At 37.9% G+C, this 15868-nt stretch overlaps 1 protein-coding gene across 1 annotated transcript in view; it reads left to right on the forward strand.

The window, feature by feature from the left end:
* The first annotated feature begins 2876 nt into the window (after positions 1-2876).
* The window catches only part of LOC135217113 (uncharacterized), a 46343-nt gene continuing 33351 nt past the window's right edge, over positions 2877-15868 (forward strand). The window contains 2 exon segments of the mRNA XM_064252815.1: positions 2877-3145; positions 15110-15244. Coding sequence (XP_064108885.1) covers positions 15125-15244 — 120 coding nt within the window. The 5' untranslated portion in view covers positions 2877-3145; positions 15110-15124.

Genomic DNA, 15868 nt, shown 5'->3' on the forward strand with positions numbered 1-15868 from the left:
GGGAGACAGCAGTCTCTGAAATATAGTATTTTTCTCTCTATATTTTGGTGTTTTTATGGGCTCCTTTTATTACCAGTCATATATATATATATATATATATATATATATATATATATATATATATATATATATATATATATATATATAGATAGATGATAGTAGATAGATATAGTAGATATATAGTATATATATATATATATATATATATATATATATATATATATATATATATATATATATATATATATATTGTGTGTGAAAATGTTCACTTTGCAAAAAATTGTTGTTTAGCAAAATGAGATTTATTGATTGTACTTTTGTAAAACATTTTTTTTTCTTTTTTGTGCCCCTGTTTTGGGTAGGTCTACTAATTCGTCAACTGTATTGGATTCCAGGTGCTTATTTTCCTTTATAATCCCCATCTGTCATTTATACGAGCTTTCTTTGTAAACTTATTTTCACATATATGAGTCTGCTTAGTAAAGTACAAGTGGAAAGGCCTCTCGCAGGAGTACTTCATTGTTTCACCTTCTTTTGTGGAATTTGCCTTTATATATACATATATATATATATATATATATATATATATATATATATATATATATATATATATATATATATATATATAGTATATGTATATATCACATGTATTTGGAACAAAAATTATTAGCAAAAAAAAAGAAACTCAGAAAAGAATTAGCAGGGAATAAAGAATGCTAAGAGAACACTTAAGTGAAGTGAAAATTAAACAGAAATAAATAAACAGAGAGAAGGAATTCAACAAGTGAAAAATGCGTAGAGGAATGTCTGTGAAAATGTGGAAGAGGTTATAGTTACGCTTTGGAATCATAACTCACCAAGTGATTACTAGCCAAAATGATTAGATCAGCAACCGGCCGGCCTGTCAGACTTACCTACCTGCTCTCAATTTCCTCGCCATGGCTGAATGACCTCTAGGTCCTAGTGCTTGGACTTTGGCCTGAACTCTGTATTCAATTCAGTTCAGTTCTAGAAAAAAAAAAGCATTAATGGTTAGTATATAATGGTCCTAAGAAGTATCTAGTAAATGCAGACAGTTGAAATTCAAAATTACTGAGCGAATAATTCAGCGAACGTAGAATCATGCATATGTAATTAAACTTTTTACCAGATATATATATATATATATATATATATATATATATATAATATATATATATATATATATATATATATATATATATATATATACATACATACATACATACTACATACATATACATACATACATACTAGGCGGGAAAACACTGGTTATTCCAGAGAACTAAACACAGGTACGTCGTCATTTCGCCAATGACCGATTGCATTTGTGACGTCCGTAGACGGTGAGAAGGTACACGACAACCCATCTTTGTGAGTTCTTGCTTTGTAACATATCCTCTGAGATCACAACGGAAGTATCTAAACTGATAAGAATTGGCAGAGACAGTGATGCAACTTAAAAAGTCTGGGTAGGTATTCAGTTTCAGAAAACTGGAGACTGTCCAATTGGGTCTAAGCGACAGATAGTTTTAGGCCTATAAAGAATTTGAATATTTTGTGACGACTTTGACATGTTGACTGGCCTAGTTGAGACAAAACACACACACAGACACACACACACACACGCGCGCGCGCACTTAAATATGCACTTATGCTTTCTATGCTCGAGGCAACCAATATTCCTTAACGCCGAATTCACTTTACCTCGTGAATGACTTACACCAAAAGGAAATCATACACAAGGACATAAATATTATGCTCCAGTCAGGATTCGAATTGAACCTAGCCTCATATTTACTATAGGACACTATCAGTCAGAGTCTCAAATCACTTCCATAGATATAGAGGCTATATCAATATTTTGTGTCAATAAATTTTCGTTTTGTTTGTATCAATACCGAGTTCCTTGGAACAAAATTCCTATGTGGATGGTTTTTCTGGTTATTCGTAAATATTAGTCTAGTCTTTTGTGAAACTGCGATGTGCTCTTATTCTAAAAACAATATTCTATAGTCCTGTGATTCTTGAGTAATTCGATATGAGAGTAAAAGGATATAGTTTTATTGCAAAATTCTAAAGCCTTGGTCCTATAGTTGTATATACTGGTTATCTGTTTTATATGATCCTGTATGTTTATCTCCAATTTATTTTGCTGCTCGCATTATTCATCCATTTTGCTGGTCTTTTGGCCCGTCAGAATATGTCGGCCTGAAGTACCTGAGTTGCACACTACCAAAACTTGACAATTTTAATCACTTAATAAAGGAGGTTTTATTAAAAAGATTTGCTACATTTATTACAAAGCTTTTTTTTTAATTTCTTATATTTCTGAGGCTGTTGCTTTGTTAACGCTGTTAGCATTGTTTTAATTTGTTCGTTTGGGAATCTGTTTTGTATGGAATTTCTGCCGTCATTTCTGTTTGGTGATGGCTGTGTCGTCTTAATCGACGCAGTGCTGTCTCCTCGCCATGGTTTTGTAGCTTTTCACGAGTCTTTCATTTTATTTTTCTAAGCCTTCACAGCAAAAGTTTTCATTTATTGAAGGCTTTATAACCATTACCATCCAGTACCACAATTTCAATTAACCGCGCAATACGAACTATGCCTTGAAGTATCGAGCCATATCAGTGCAATGAAGGAAGTATTCGATGGAAACGGGATAAATTAAGTCATATATGTCATTAAATATTCTTTTTAATAAATATGCATGCAGAATGATATTATTCATGCTGTCAAACGGAGTATCATTAAGTGAAAAACGAGTGTGAAAGCCAGAAGTGAAGAAACATCACCAAAACTTGCCGGAGATCCCGCTCGGTCGCCTCCCTCAGGAGGGTTGCACGGGGTCTTATAGCTGAGGAAAGCTGGCAGCCTTAGACATTACGCTTTGTTACTACAATAAGTGATAACATACCACACATTTTCGGCCGTATCTCCTCTAATCGTCATTCTACGATGCTGAAAATCGACAGGCTCGTCTAGCGGGGTCCGTTGCACCGACCGAAGAGGCTTTCAGGTCGTAAATGGGCCGCGTTTTGGCAAATAAGCGGTAAATACAGAACAGCTCGGACTGGTGGAGTGGCGGACGTTAAGGTGGAAGAGCTTTCCTATTTATTGGAAGAAGGTGAGGTTTCATCCGTCGCCCTCGGGTTTGCACGCGCTCGCGGTCCGTGTGAATGCCCAAAGCTCTGCCGAGTGGCTTCACATCGGGGAATGGACGAAATTTATTCGGAAATAAGGTATAATGGCTTCTTAGCCAAGGTCATTCCTTCCGACCCAAGCCTTGGTCATGGGAAGTTCGCGAGGGATTAATATCGCGAGAGCGGAGATTTGGCGGCGCCGGAATTTCGCGACGGCCGGACCATTTTCGTGGCCTTTGGTCGTGGTTATGCAGTGTCATACCACCTTTATAACGTTACGGCTCTCATTTAGCAGTTTAGTAGCATAAAAAGCGATGACAAAGGAAACAACGCTTGTTATTTTTTTGTTAAAGTTAAATTAAGGGACTCTCCGTCTGTCGCAGTTTTGGGTTAAATCAACCGCATTAAGGCAACTTTGAGTTAGTCTGGAAGTAAAATTAATAATCTTTTCCCCATTAGGTATAAGTTGCCCATAGATTAATTATATACATTTTAAAATTAAATTGAAGATAGAATTTATATATTATAGTCATCTTTAGCTACCCAATGTTAGCGTATGTTAGGAATCGTTAATTTCCTAGTGACTTTTTAGGCCATCGAAGTTTTATTAAACTTCATCACTGTAAGTAGTGTTTATTTACTCTTGCGATTGTTTGTATTCAGTTTTTAGCATTTTTCGTCTGAATGTCCCCATGTGGTCTAGACCATCTACTATCTTACAACTTATGCCATTTTCTATGATCTTGAAAACCTTTCTCTTCAATCTTCAATATTTCTAAGCCTTGTTCTGTCAGTTCTTCAGTCTCGTGTGTAACTTAGCGTTTACTGCTTCTCATTACAACTATGCTTTTTAGTGGGACATTCCCATTAGTTTCCAGCCCCATTTTGTATTCACTACTAAATTTCCTCCATTTTCTTGTGGGCTGAGTGCTTAGGGAACCTTAGGTCTAGAACTTTTTTTTTTTTTTTTTTTTTTTTTTTTTTTTTTTTTTAAATCAGTAGTACAAGAATCTTAGTTTGATTCAGTTTTTCATTTTTGCTTCTATTTCCCCTCAGTTTCTAGCTAAGCTTGTCATTGCAGTCTAGTATGTTGCCAAGGTAACAAAAATGTACTTACTATAATATCTAAGGTCTACCCCTCCCAACCATAGTACACTCCACCCAAACCCATTATATACCATAACCCTTACTGTTACATCTTCCACCAACATCCACCAACTTTATCATTTAGATGTGTGTCCTTCCTTCATTTCTCTGATAGGTAATAAAGGACTCGTTCCTGATCCTAAAGAAGCACTAGCCTTCACCCCAAATTCTTCTGACCTTGCCACACTGCATAGCTTGTGTTAAGTCTTTTAGACATAGGCCTATACCAGTTTGATTTGTAATGCCTTAGATTTCTTGTTTTGTGAAATACCTTTTCAAGGTGTGAAAATATATAGGACCTTATCATTTGGTATTTCTACAGAAGCAGTCCGCACGGACGTCAAGGAACGTAACTGCGGATACGACATCCACTAGGGATTGGGGCGTCCAATGCATTTCGTTGTGTTTAGTACTGGCCCCTGGGGGGTTAATTACAGTTGTCCGAATAAATATTACTTAAAATTCGTCTTCAGTAGGTAAAACTCTATAGAATTATGGCAACTGCCATAGTCTAGGCCACAGCAGATAAGTACCCTAGATCTACCTATTATTTTTCAGAGGTACTTCGCATGCTCTTGTTTTATCATTCAGTAAAATGCACAGGGCCTCTTGATATTAATATCCCTGGTACGAACGAAATTGATGGTTGGGGTTTTCATCTACTTTTGTCACCTTCTCTGTACTGTTTGAAAGCATTCTAAGCCCTCAGTATGATATTCTAGATGCCCCTTAGCTTTAAAGATTTTACTTTAATACCCTTCCGTTCGCCAGTTTCCATCTTGTAATTTATGGTGTTGTGTGGTAATCTTGAAGGATTTTTCAGTGACTGATTCTACCCCAAGTGGTCTAGGAGCCTTGCCACTTGTCATGGTGACATCATCATCTTCTTGCAGTAGGTTTTCAGAGTTTTAAGCCTTTTACTTATCACATTTTCAGATTTATTTATCTTGTTTTATTTTTAGATTCTTTACCCTTTTCATGTCATCTGCGCTCATCCTGTTAACAAATCTGAACATTTTTTCCTTCTTCACTAGGCTTTGTAGAAAATTTGATACATTTTTCTCCTCTATCTTCTTCATTGCCTCCTTCATATACATAGACCTCATCTATGACTGCTTTCTGCTTCCCATTGTTTTGTATGCCATCTTTTGCAGCCTTCATATGAGGCCTTTCATACTCTTGTCTGTTGAAAAGTATCCTTCATATTTAATTTCTCAGTTTCCTCTATTTACTCTTTTGACTAACTCATCATCTTTCTTCCTTAGTGCCTCAGTGGTGTGATCGGTATGGTCTTAGCCTGCCACCTCAATGGCTGCAAGTTCAGTTCTCTGGCATTCCACAGAGGGGTTAGAGATGTGTATTTCTGGTGATAGAAATTCACTCTCGACGTGATTCGGAAGTCGCTTAAAGCTGTTGGTCCCGTTGCTGAATAACCTATGGTTCCATGCAACGTAAAAAAAACTCCATACAAACAAACAAAACAATCTCTTTTCCTTGTTACTTGGCATGCATGAGTATACCCTGTGCTGAATTGCATTTCACGCTTGGCACATCTCGTGTTATAACAGAGTTGTTTTCTTTGATAGTATGTACTACATTTCTTTACGATGTGTTTACACGTTTTGAATATGTATGGTGGATGGAAACATTGTTTTCTCTGAACGACTTTGGACATTGTTTGCAGCATTTGGAAAATCTGGCCTGGAAGGAATTCAAAATGGCTTCTCCCTTCGTTATGTTCATCTTCAATCTTTAGCCCAACAGAATTCTGGTACTGTTATTCCCTTGTGATTTTGTACTCCAAAGCCACATCCTCATTTCCCATCCTCAAAACAATCTTGACTTCCTTTGTATCTACTTAGAATTTTTCTGCTATCATTATTTACCTTAAGTGTGACATTTTTGTCCTTTCATTTGATAACTTTACCAAATTTATTGCTTTGACTTAGTGGACTCTCCGTTTGTGGCATTCATTCAGAAAAATCTTTTGCTTATTAGGGTAATGGATATTATTCTAAAAACAGGAAACAAAGTTTCCTTCTGTTTTATCAGTTGAAAGTGAAAACTAGTGTGCTGTATAAAACTTAGGCTAATTACCCTACTGGCCATTTATGAAGAAGCTGACCTAATAGATATGTTCTGGGGGTATGCTAGGCTTTGCCAAGTTTACTTTTTTATTTGTTCCCTGACTTTTTCTCTAGGTCATAGGCTTGCGTGGCATAACTGTTTGCTGGGTGACTTTTTTTTAATTGTATTCATGTTGGTAGTTTTCATATAAATTACATATATACGTGTTAGAGCAAATTTTGTTTTCTTAAATGTTTCTTCACCTTTTATCGAGACATTTTAGTAAAATGATTATTGCAGCCAGTCGGCATAACCTAGTGTGATGTAACCCAAACCACTTGAATATCAAGGCTAGTGTTTTCTTTGCCATTTGCCGAAACAATTTCTTTACCCTTGAGCAACCTCTTAACTATTGTGTTCCCTGGTAAAATCTACTGTTTAATTGTGCCAATCTTAGTTGGCTTGATTTACCTTGTTGTTTGAGATAGGTTTGTTCCATGTAATAGGAGACTGAATAGCCTGTAGTAGCTATCAATCTCCTTAGAACTTGCATGGGTGTTAGTGTCAAAAGTTGCTGTGTGAAAGCGCTGATATGGAAGATTGCAGTAGCAATTGTTCAATCCTTCTATGGCATCTGCAAAGCCTTGTTTATGGATGGCCAGCTTATAACACTAGTAGATTGACTGTATAGAGGTTGTGAACTTTTAATCATCTTCCAACCATTGTTTGAATGCAGCGTGACTGAGGGTTGTAGGCTTGTGTGGATATACCTGTTACGAGGCTGAAGGGTCTTTACTGCTTAATGTCGGGTTGCAGGCGTAAATTTGGTGCACTCAGTGAGCAGTAATGGTTGAAGGAGCCACAACAATACATAGTTTATGTAGCAGCAGCAGTAACTTGAAATATCTGGTCCTGATTATATTAAAATTGTTTCTTAAATTCACTTCCTAACTTCTTCCTGGATGTGTGTTCTTTTTCTCTCTCCTTGGAAATGTTGACTAGTTCAGCTTGTCCTAGAGAAGGTCACCACTTTACTATGTTGATAGTTTCAAGTGCTCAACAGAGTATTATGTATCTAAAATGTCTGAAGGATGAATAAGTACGGCATCAGTAATACAGGAATACGCAAACAAGTCCAGTACTAGGGCAGTGATGAAAAATAAAGAGCTGTATATAATTGCTGCTTCAGACAGACACCATTTTAACATTACACTAATGTGGCACATCTAAACAACAAGTTGGATGTTTGTGTAGGACAAGCAGACTACCCCTTGTTTCCAAGGAAAGAGAGAAAAAACACAAACCCCAAAAGGAGGTTCAGAGAATTCAAGACGCTTGAAATTTAAACTGGATGAGACAACATTCAAAGGTTGGGCTGCTAAGAGGATGAAAGTTGGCTAAACATGTAAATTATAAACAAGATGTCTACATACAGTGGTCCCCCCGTATTCGCGGGGGATGCGTACCAGACCCCCCGCGAATAGTTAGAATCCGCGAATGTTTGGAACCCCTATAAAAACGCTAAAAACAGCCTATTTTGTTAGTTAAAACTTAAGAAAAGCCACTAAAAATGTTCATACTTGGTTTTTATAATAGTTTTATCACAAAAAGTGCATTTTATGATGAAATTGATAACAAAAACCAGGAATTTGTGGATATTTCTCAGAAAAATACCGCGAATGCGCAAATTTTCCGCGAATAATGCAGGGAAAGGTTCCCTAGAGAAATCCGCGAATGTGTGAGTCCGGGAATCCGGAGAACGCGAATACGGGGGGTCCACTGTATACCTACAGAGTGCCAACATTAGTGTCGGTTTCAAAGCATTTTGCAACTCAGTCACACACAAGCCTATTACCAAATTCTACTAGCCTTGCATACTCAGAAAAAATGAACTGTGAAGGTAACTGTGTTTGTGAATGGGCAGTGGTACTAACATGGTGATTATGTAGATACTGCAGTGTATGCATTTGGCTTCCCCTGTAATTGGTTGTAATTGGTGCTAAGATTCTTCTTATATGGGTTCAACACTGTGACTTTGTAGTAAGAAAACATGAGAGAATAGCAGTACAAGAATTCTGCAGGGTAGAGGATTAAAGAATGCAATGAAGCCCATGAGTGAGAAGCCATGCTGGAATTCTTTCCGAGCCAAATAGTAAAGATGCAGCAAACAAAGGGCTAGAGTAGTCAGAGAAAAGGTGGTAACATACAACATAAGAATGAAGAGAGTGAAACATTTAGGGGAAGAGAAAAAAAAGCACTGCTGCACTGACCTTTCATGCTAAAAGCAACTTATATGGTTGTGAAGGATATATTATTGTACTTATGTCAGGTAATTAGGGAGGGAGTTACTGAGTCGGTGAAAAAATGTCTGATAACTAGGGAGGGAGTTGTTGAGTCGGTGAAAAAGTAAAAACCAGAAACAGAACTTTAATTACACATGAAAGAAATGTGTTAAAAGATAGGAAATAAAAGGCAGATAATGAAGAATGCAAGAAGGCATACAAAAGGAGGAAATATGCAGTGGTCATTTCTACCAAAAGGGTGTAAAGTAATGCTGGTAACGATTGAGTAGGTGGGCCCCCCAACTCTTCACTTGCTGCTAGGGAATTACCATACCCTGTTGAAAAGTTAATCCATATATAAGAATTCAAGATTGTATATGTAGGGAATTTGCAAGTTGTTCTGAGTTTGTAAAATTGTATGTAATCATAAAACAGATTTCCATTGGTTTTAAAGCACTGAACAGGAGGGAACATTTGTTGACTTGAATTTCACTCGGTGGAATTGTTTTATATGTGAATGGATTTCAGCGAGGATTTTGTGATCAAAATAGTCTTAGAAAACATGTTCGGGAACTTCATATGAATAAGTAATTCAAAAGATTTGGCATATACATTGATGTATTGAATGGGATAAACAAATTTAGTAGTACAATGTCAGGAATAATTAAAAAGTTGATTGGGGTCACATTCTTGAATTTGAACCACTGAAGAAGCATGGCAGAAGTTAAATCTTGTTTCAAGTCAGTGGGAATTGGTATCTTTGTAGTTAAACATGTAGAGTTGAATCTAAGTACTTTTCTTTATTGTTGATAGGGGTAATTATTTTAGAGTAAATATTTAGTAAAATAAAGAGCAAAATGTGTAAAGGACATCAGGACCAGGTGTTCTCATCAGACAGACTGAGTATCATTAGTACTAATTGTAATCTGAATCTTCTTTGCTATGTATTTTGCCACAATGTGAATGGGAATAGCCACTGAAACTCATGAGCTGTGTCAGTTTCTCAGATGTTTGGCACAGGGTGTCTTTTATAAATACAAAAAATATCTAGAGTGGAGTTTCACAAAATATGTAAACACTTGATCTGGAGCTCCAGACTTGTAGTTATCACGATCACTGACTAATTGAAAAGTATTGTAAATGGGAATGTTACAGCTGTGTTTAAAACATTAGATGACACGACAAAATGTGAAGAAGGCTAAGAATTTCTTTGTTTTCTTCTGAAGATTGAAAAAGAAACCCACAAAATTACTGCTTATAAGTTTTTTACTTGTATATTTACATATTTTATTTACTCAGCACTCAAGTGTTGAGTAATAATATGTAAATACAAGTAAACAAGTTGTACGCAGTCATTTTCTGGGCTGCTTTTTCAAGGCTGAAAATGTTTAGGAAGTCATAATTGAGTACATATATTTGACATGCAAATTAGTTTTGATGTATACTAATGTTATATTTAACATAAATCACTGACAATACCAGGTGAAGTTTAGTAAAACCTAAATGATACGAGATGACATAGCTATTAAAAAATGTAGTGATGTTGCACATTAATATAACCAATTTATCAGTACAAAAGTGACATGGGTTAAGATATGGTGGTTGTACTTTGTGCCTTGCTGTTTGTAGTTTTAACTCTTGAAATGTATTTAGTTAGAAGAAAAAACTGTATTGCTACAGTACAGCAGATATGTACTTCTAATACCTGAAGTAATCGCACCACCATTGTTGTTAACACTAGTTGCCAGTATCCCAGCGTATGATCTGGTCAAATGCTGCATTTTTTGGGGACCCCAAAATTTTTTTTTTTTTTCTCAAAATTTGCAAAGCTGACATATGTATCCTCTGTGAATGTAAAGGGACAACTCTATATTCTTACAGTTTTGGGAACACAATTACTGTATGCATATAGTACAGTGGTACTTCGAGATACGAAAGGCTCAACTTACGAAAAACTCGAGATACGACAGCTACATACGAAAATTGCTCAAGATACGAAAGGTTGTTGCTGTAAAGTCATAGATTCGCCCGGACCACCGACAACAAAGTAGACTCGCCACCATCCTCCTGCTCTCCCATTGGTTCCTGATCCTAGTCACTGCCATGAGATCCTTCTCTCCAATTGGTCAGCATCCCTCCCGTTATGCATCTACTACGTAGCGGCGTGCTTCTTCAGCCACTGCACGGTATCATCTGTATCGTACGCACGCGGTATTCATTCGTTCTAACGATTTCGTTTATTAACGTAAATTCGTTAGTGATTTCGTTGTAGTATACTTTATCGTGTTGTGTGAGAACTTTACTCCATATGTATACGTACTACATACATAACATAATTACGTACAGTATATATACATAGTCATGGGTCCCAAGAAACTTGAAATTCACGGAAAGAAGAGGATGCACTCTTTGGAAACGAAGATGGAGATTATCAAGAAGTATGAAGCTGGTATGCGATTGAGTGTGATCGCCAAGGAATACGACCGAAATCCATCGACAATAGGCACCATCCTTAAGCAGAAGGATGCCATCAAAGCAGCTACACCTTCCAAGGGCGTCACTATTTTGTCCAGCAAGAGGACCCACGTGCATGAGGAGATGGAAAGGCTTCTTCTTGTCTGGATAAAAGACAAAAAAATTGCTGGCGATATGATAACGGAGACGGCAATCTCCCACAAGGCCAGCGCTATTTTCGGCGATTTGATTGCCCAGGCCGAAGACGACGGAGGAGAAGGGACATCAACGTCAACCCCAGACTTCAAGGCTTTGCATGGGTGGTTCAAGAAATTCCCTAAACGGACTGGCATCCATTCGGCGGTGTGGCATGGGGAGACTGCCTGCTTGGACACGAAAGCGGCCGAGGCCCTTAAAAAGATGTTCAATGAGATGATGACCAAGGAAGGCTACATTTCTCAGCAAGTCTTCAACTGTGGTGAGACTGGCCTTTTTTGGAAAAAAATGCCGTGACGGACGTACATCACGGAGGAAGAGAAGCAGCTACCCGGGCATAAGCCTATGAAAGACAGGCTTACGCTCGCACTTTGTTCGAACGCCAGTGGGGATTGCAAGGTGAAGCCCCTACTTGTCTATCATTCCGAGACTCCTCGAGCCTTCAAGGCCCACAAAGTGCTTAAGGAGAAGCTTCCAGTGATGTGGAGGGCTAATGCGAAAGCCTGGGTAACGAGGCTTTTGTTCATGGAGTGGGTAAGTCTGTGTTTCGGCCTGACAGTGAAGAAATTCTTGGAAGAGAAGCGCCTCCTTCTGAAATGCCTGCTGGTGTTGGACAATGCCCCTGCACACCCCTCTGGTCTCGAGAAAGATATCCTAGTGGAGTATTCCTTCATCAAGGTTCTTTATCTTCTGCCCAACACCACCCCTCTCCTCCAGCCCATGGACCAGCAAGTGATATCGAACTTTAAGAAGCTGTATACGAAACATCTTTTCAAGAGATGTTTCGACATCATCAATACCACAAACCTCACCTTGCGTGAATTTTGGAAAGAGCATTTCGATGTGATATGCATCCGACTCATTGACCAAGCTTGGCAGGAGGTTTCGAGGCCAACCTTGAATTCCTCGTGGAGGAAACTCTGGCCTGATGCCGTACCTGCCCGAGACTTTGAGGCATTCGATGTGGGCGAAGCTGGTGTTGCAGATTCAGAAACAGTTAGACGATTCTGAAACTGTTTTGCAACCAGATCTTGACGAGATCGTTGCACTCGGCAAGTCCATGGGGCTAGTCGTCGACGAGGACGACCTCAACGACCTTCTCGAGGAGCACCAAGAGGAGCTTATGATGGATGACCTGAAGGAGTTGGAGGCCATGCAACATAACGTCGTTCAAGAGGAGTTCTCTAGCAGCGGCGAGGAGGAGGAGGACGACCCTATGAAAACAGCAGTAATTAAGGATGTTCTAGCTGTTTTTCATAAAGTGCAATCATTTGTAGAAAAAGACACCCCGAAAAGGCTTACACAGGTCGTATGCTTGCGCAGTTCGATGACACTTGCCTGAGTTGTTTCAGGAATATTGTGAAAAGGAGGCAGAAGCAATCTTCCTTGGATAGTTACTTTTTTAAAGAGGCCTTTAGTACTAGCAGGAGTAAGCAAAAAGGAAGAACTAAGTGATACTAAAAAACAGAAAGTTGAAAGTGGTGATGAATTTGAAATTTTGTATAAAGAAAAAAAAAAACACGTAAAGTATACGTATATAAAAAAGTAAAAAAAATTTTTTTAATTTTATTTGTTTTTAAAGTTAAGTGATACAGTTTTGTTGATGTGTTTCGTAAAGTTTAGTTTATGTATGTTTTCCTTACATTTTTTTGTGTTTCATAAAGTTAAATGTACGTACGTATCTGCCGTTTGTCCTCCTCCTCTGTCGCCACTTTCGGAGATAGCCTCACTCGAAAGGTAAGCTTCCACATTTTACTACATACGTACAGTATTTCTTGTATACCATGTACACTAATACACTTTATTTACAGGTAATTAGCAGTACGTATTAAGTTAGGTATTGAATGGTCCAAATTGTTGTAGTATTTCATTGTTTATAGGTTAATTTAGCTTTATTATGAAATTTACTGGGTTGTTTTTGGAGGGCTTGAAACAGATTAGCCATTTTACATGTAAAATGCGGTCCAAGATAGGAAAAGCTCATGATATGAAGGCCGCTTCGGAACGGATTAATTTCATATCTCGAGGTACCACTGTATTTGTTTCATTTGATAGAAAGGATAGTTAAAGGGGCTCTTTGACTTGTGGGTAACAGGACATAGCTGAAAGTTGTGTATTTTGTGATTATAACCTCATTGTTGTCCTCCCCCTCCCCCCCCTCAGGAGATGGATAAATGTATGATTTGCTTTTTCACTAATAATAGTGTACATAAAGGGAATTTTAAGGTATTTGTTTTTAGTCGAGTGGACAGCATCCATAATCAAGTAATCACATGACTATTTGTGCATTGGAGTGCATATAAGAATACTGACAAGACAGTATTTATGCCCATCTTGTCATCAACCCTTGGTGATGTGTGGTACATATTTTTTATTTTAAAAATTAATGCAATGACATACTTGTATACAATAACAGCTTTGTAATTTTCTGCTCTAGCATTAAGGAAGCAGTGTTAGAAGAATTGTTTTAAGTGTGATTATCTGCTGAAGTTCTGACCTTGTTAGAAGGGAACAAATTACTGTGCTTTGAGTTGTCTGTTGATGATTTCGATGTGTGTACAGGACAGTCCCTCAATGAAAAGGGAGATACTAGAGAGTATTGTGTAGGCCTTAGCTCTTCATTTTAATTCACAATAAACCTCTGCATAAGTTTTATTTTTGATTGGGTGTAAAACTTTAACTTTGTAATTTTGTGGGTGATATTCTTCAGGTCTCAGCACTAGCGGATATGAAGTAAAATTTTAAAAGCTTAATTTACTCATATATACATAATGTATTACTGTTTGTTCCATACCTCTACCAAACTTGAGTTGTGTGGAGAATATGAATTTGTAAAAATTATCAGTATCCATGTAGAGTATATGTATATAGAAAAGGGCCCCCTTGGGAGTATTGCTATCAATGCTCTTCACATGGTGTGCTGTAGGCATTTCTGAAGGGTCTTTGCATTGAACCCCTGGCCCCAGACTACAACCTCTATCATTCCTTGTACTGCATGTCGTTCCAATCCTCTTTCATCCACTTTTCATCCTCTTAACGGTTGTTTCGTGGCACAGGTGTAAGGTTTTCCTCCTGTTACACTTCAAATTTTCTTATTGTGAATTTCCCTTTCAGTGCTGAATGACCCCTTAGGTCCCAGCACTTGACCTTTGGCCTAAATTCTATACTATTGTATTCTGCGGAAAGTGGGTATCATACTGAGCATATTTTGAAAACCCCCCTTTTTGAATCACATCTGTAGCCTTTTTATGTAATTTTGATATCAGTATAGTTGTATTGATTTTGGTTACAAAACACTTCAGATGTTTTCAGAATTGTTAATGACCGCATACTTGATGCTTCCTGTACACTCGACACAGAATGGCACATGGAATTTATGTGTATAAGATAATCACAAATTATGATAGAATGAGAAGGGGCTGTTGCTTAGTTATTAGAATGAGAAGGGGCTGATGCTTTGTTATGTATACTTCTGGTTCTAGTGATGTATATTTTTTTAAGAGAATATTACATGATTAACACCTACATGCCTTTAGTCTATCAATGTCTTGATGAAGTGTAGAATAAATATGCAACTAGACAATGTTTAGTCTTGAAAGACATGACAGACTTGCCTCTTGAAAGTGAAGTTTTGGAAATTGGGGATGTAAATACTGTACTCAGGTTGAGTAGTGGAAAAAAATCTGCAGAATAAAATTTTATATATGTATATTTTTTTATGTATGAGCTACAGCTCTATGAAATTGGGGCCAGCTTTGTTAGTTCATTACCCATTTTTTCCAGGCATTGTTTGTTATAATGGTTTTGACACGTCTGTCGCACTTTGGAGAGGTGTGTCCACTCAGTGATCATAGTTACAGCGATCCGACATCCCCTTCAACGTCTGTTGGCCATTCATCACAGAAAAGAATTCAGCAGGTGTGTATTACCCATGTATCAAGGTACTTATCTGCATTATATATTTGTTCATACATGAATAAACCTTCGGTCTTAACAATAGGATAATTTCCCAGTGCCTAGCTGGATCCGGTGAATTAAACAATCAGATTATAAAGTAAGGAATTTGTGAGATATGGCAACGCGTGCGTATATCGGGTGAAAACTGGTCAAAGGCTGCACACCCCACGCTACCACGTTAAGTTTTTTTAGTAACCGCCTGGGTGAGTGACACGGTTGCTCCGTCCAACCCGGTTGTTTTGCCCGTGTTCACTTTCTTGCTTGTCTGTGTGTGTTAGTGTTGTTATGGCTTCCTCTGCGTCTTCTCGGCCTTGCCAACATATGTACTCAGGGATTCAAGGTTTCCCGTGTTATCGTTTCCTGGCTTCTGCGAGACTACGGACCCCCATTCCACATGCATTAGGTGTCATTCTAATTACTATAACGAATCCCTGCCTGGAATGTTGTGCGTGGCCTAAATTGCAGTGGAAGTTATTTTATAGTAAGAGGGAGTATCGTAGAGTTTCAACTCTTCTGTCGTGGGAAGGGTTTTCATCTCCTCACCCAGACGCTTCGTCTTCTTCCTCAGTCACACCCCATGATGCT

Source organism: Macrobrachium nipponense, chromosome 7 (genome assembly GCF_015104395.2).
Source record: "Macrobrachium nipponense isolate FS-2020 chromosome 7, ASM1510439v2, whole genome shotgun sequence".
Taxonomy (NCBI): domain Eukaryota; kingdom Metazoa; phylum Arthropoda; class Malacostraca; order Decapoda; family Palaemonidae; genus Macrobrachium; species Macrobrachium nipponense.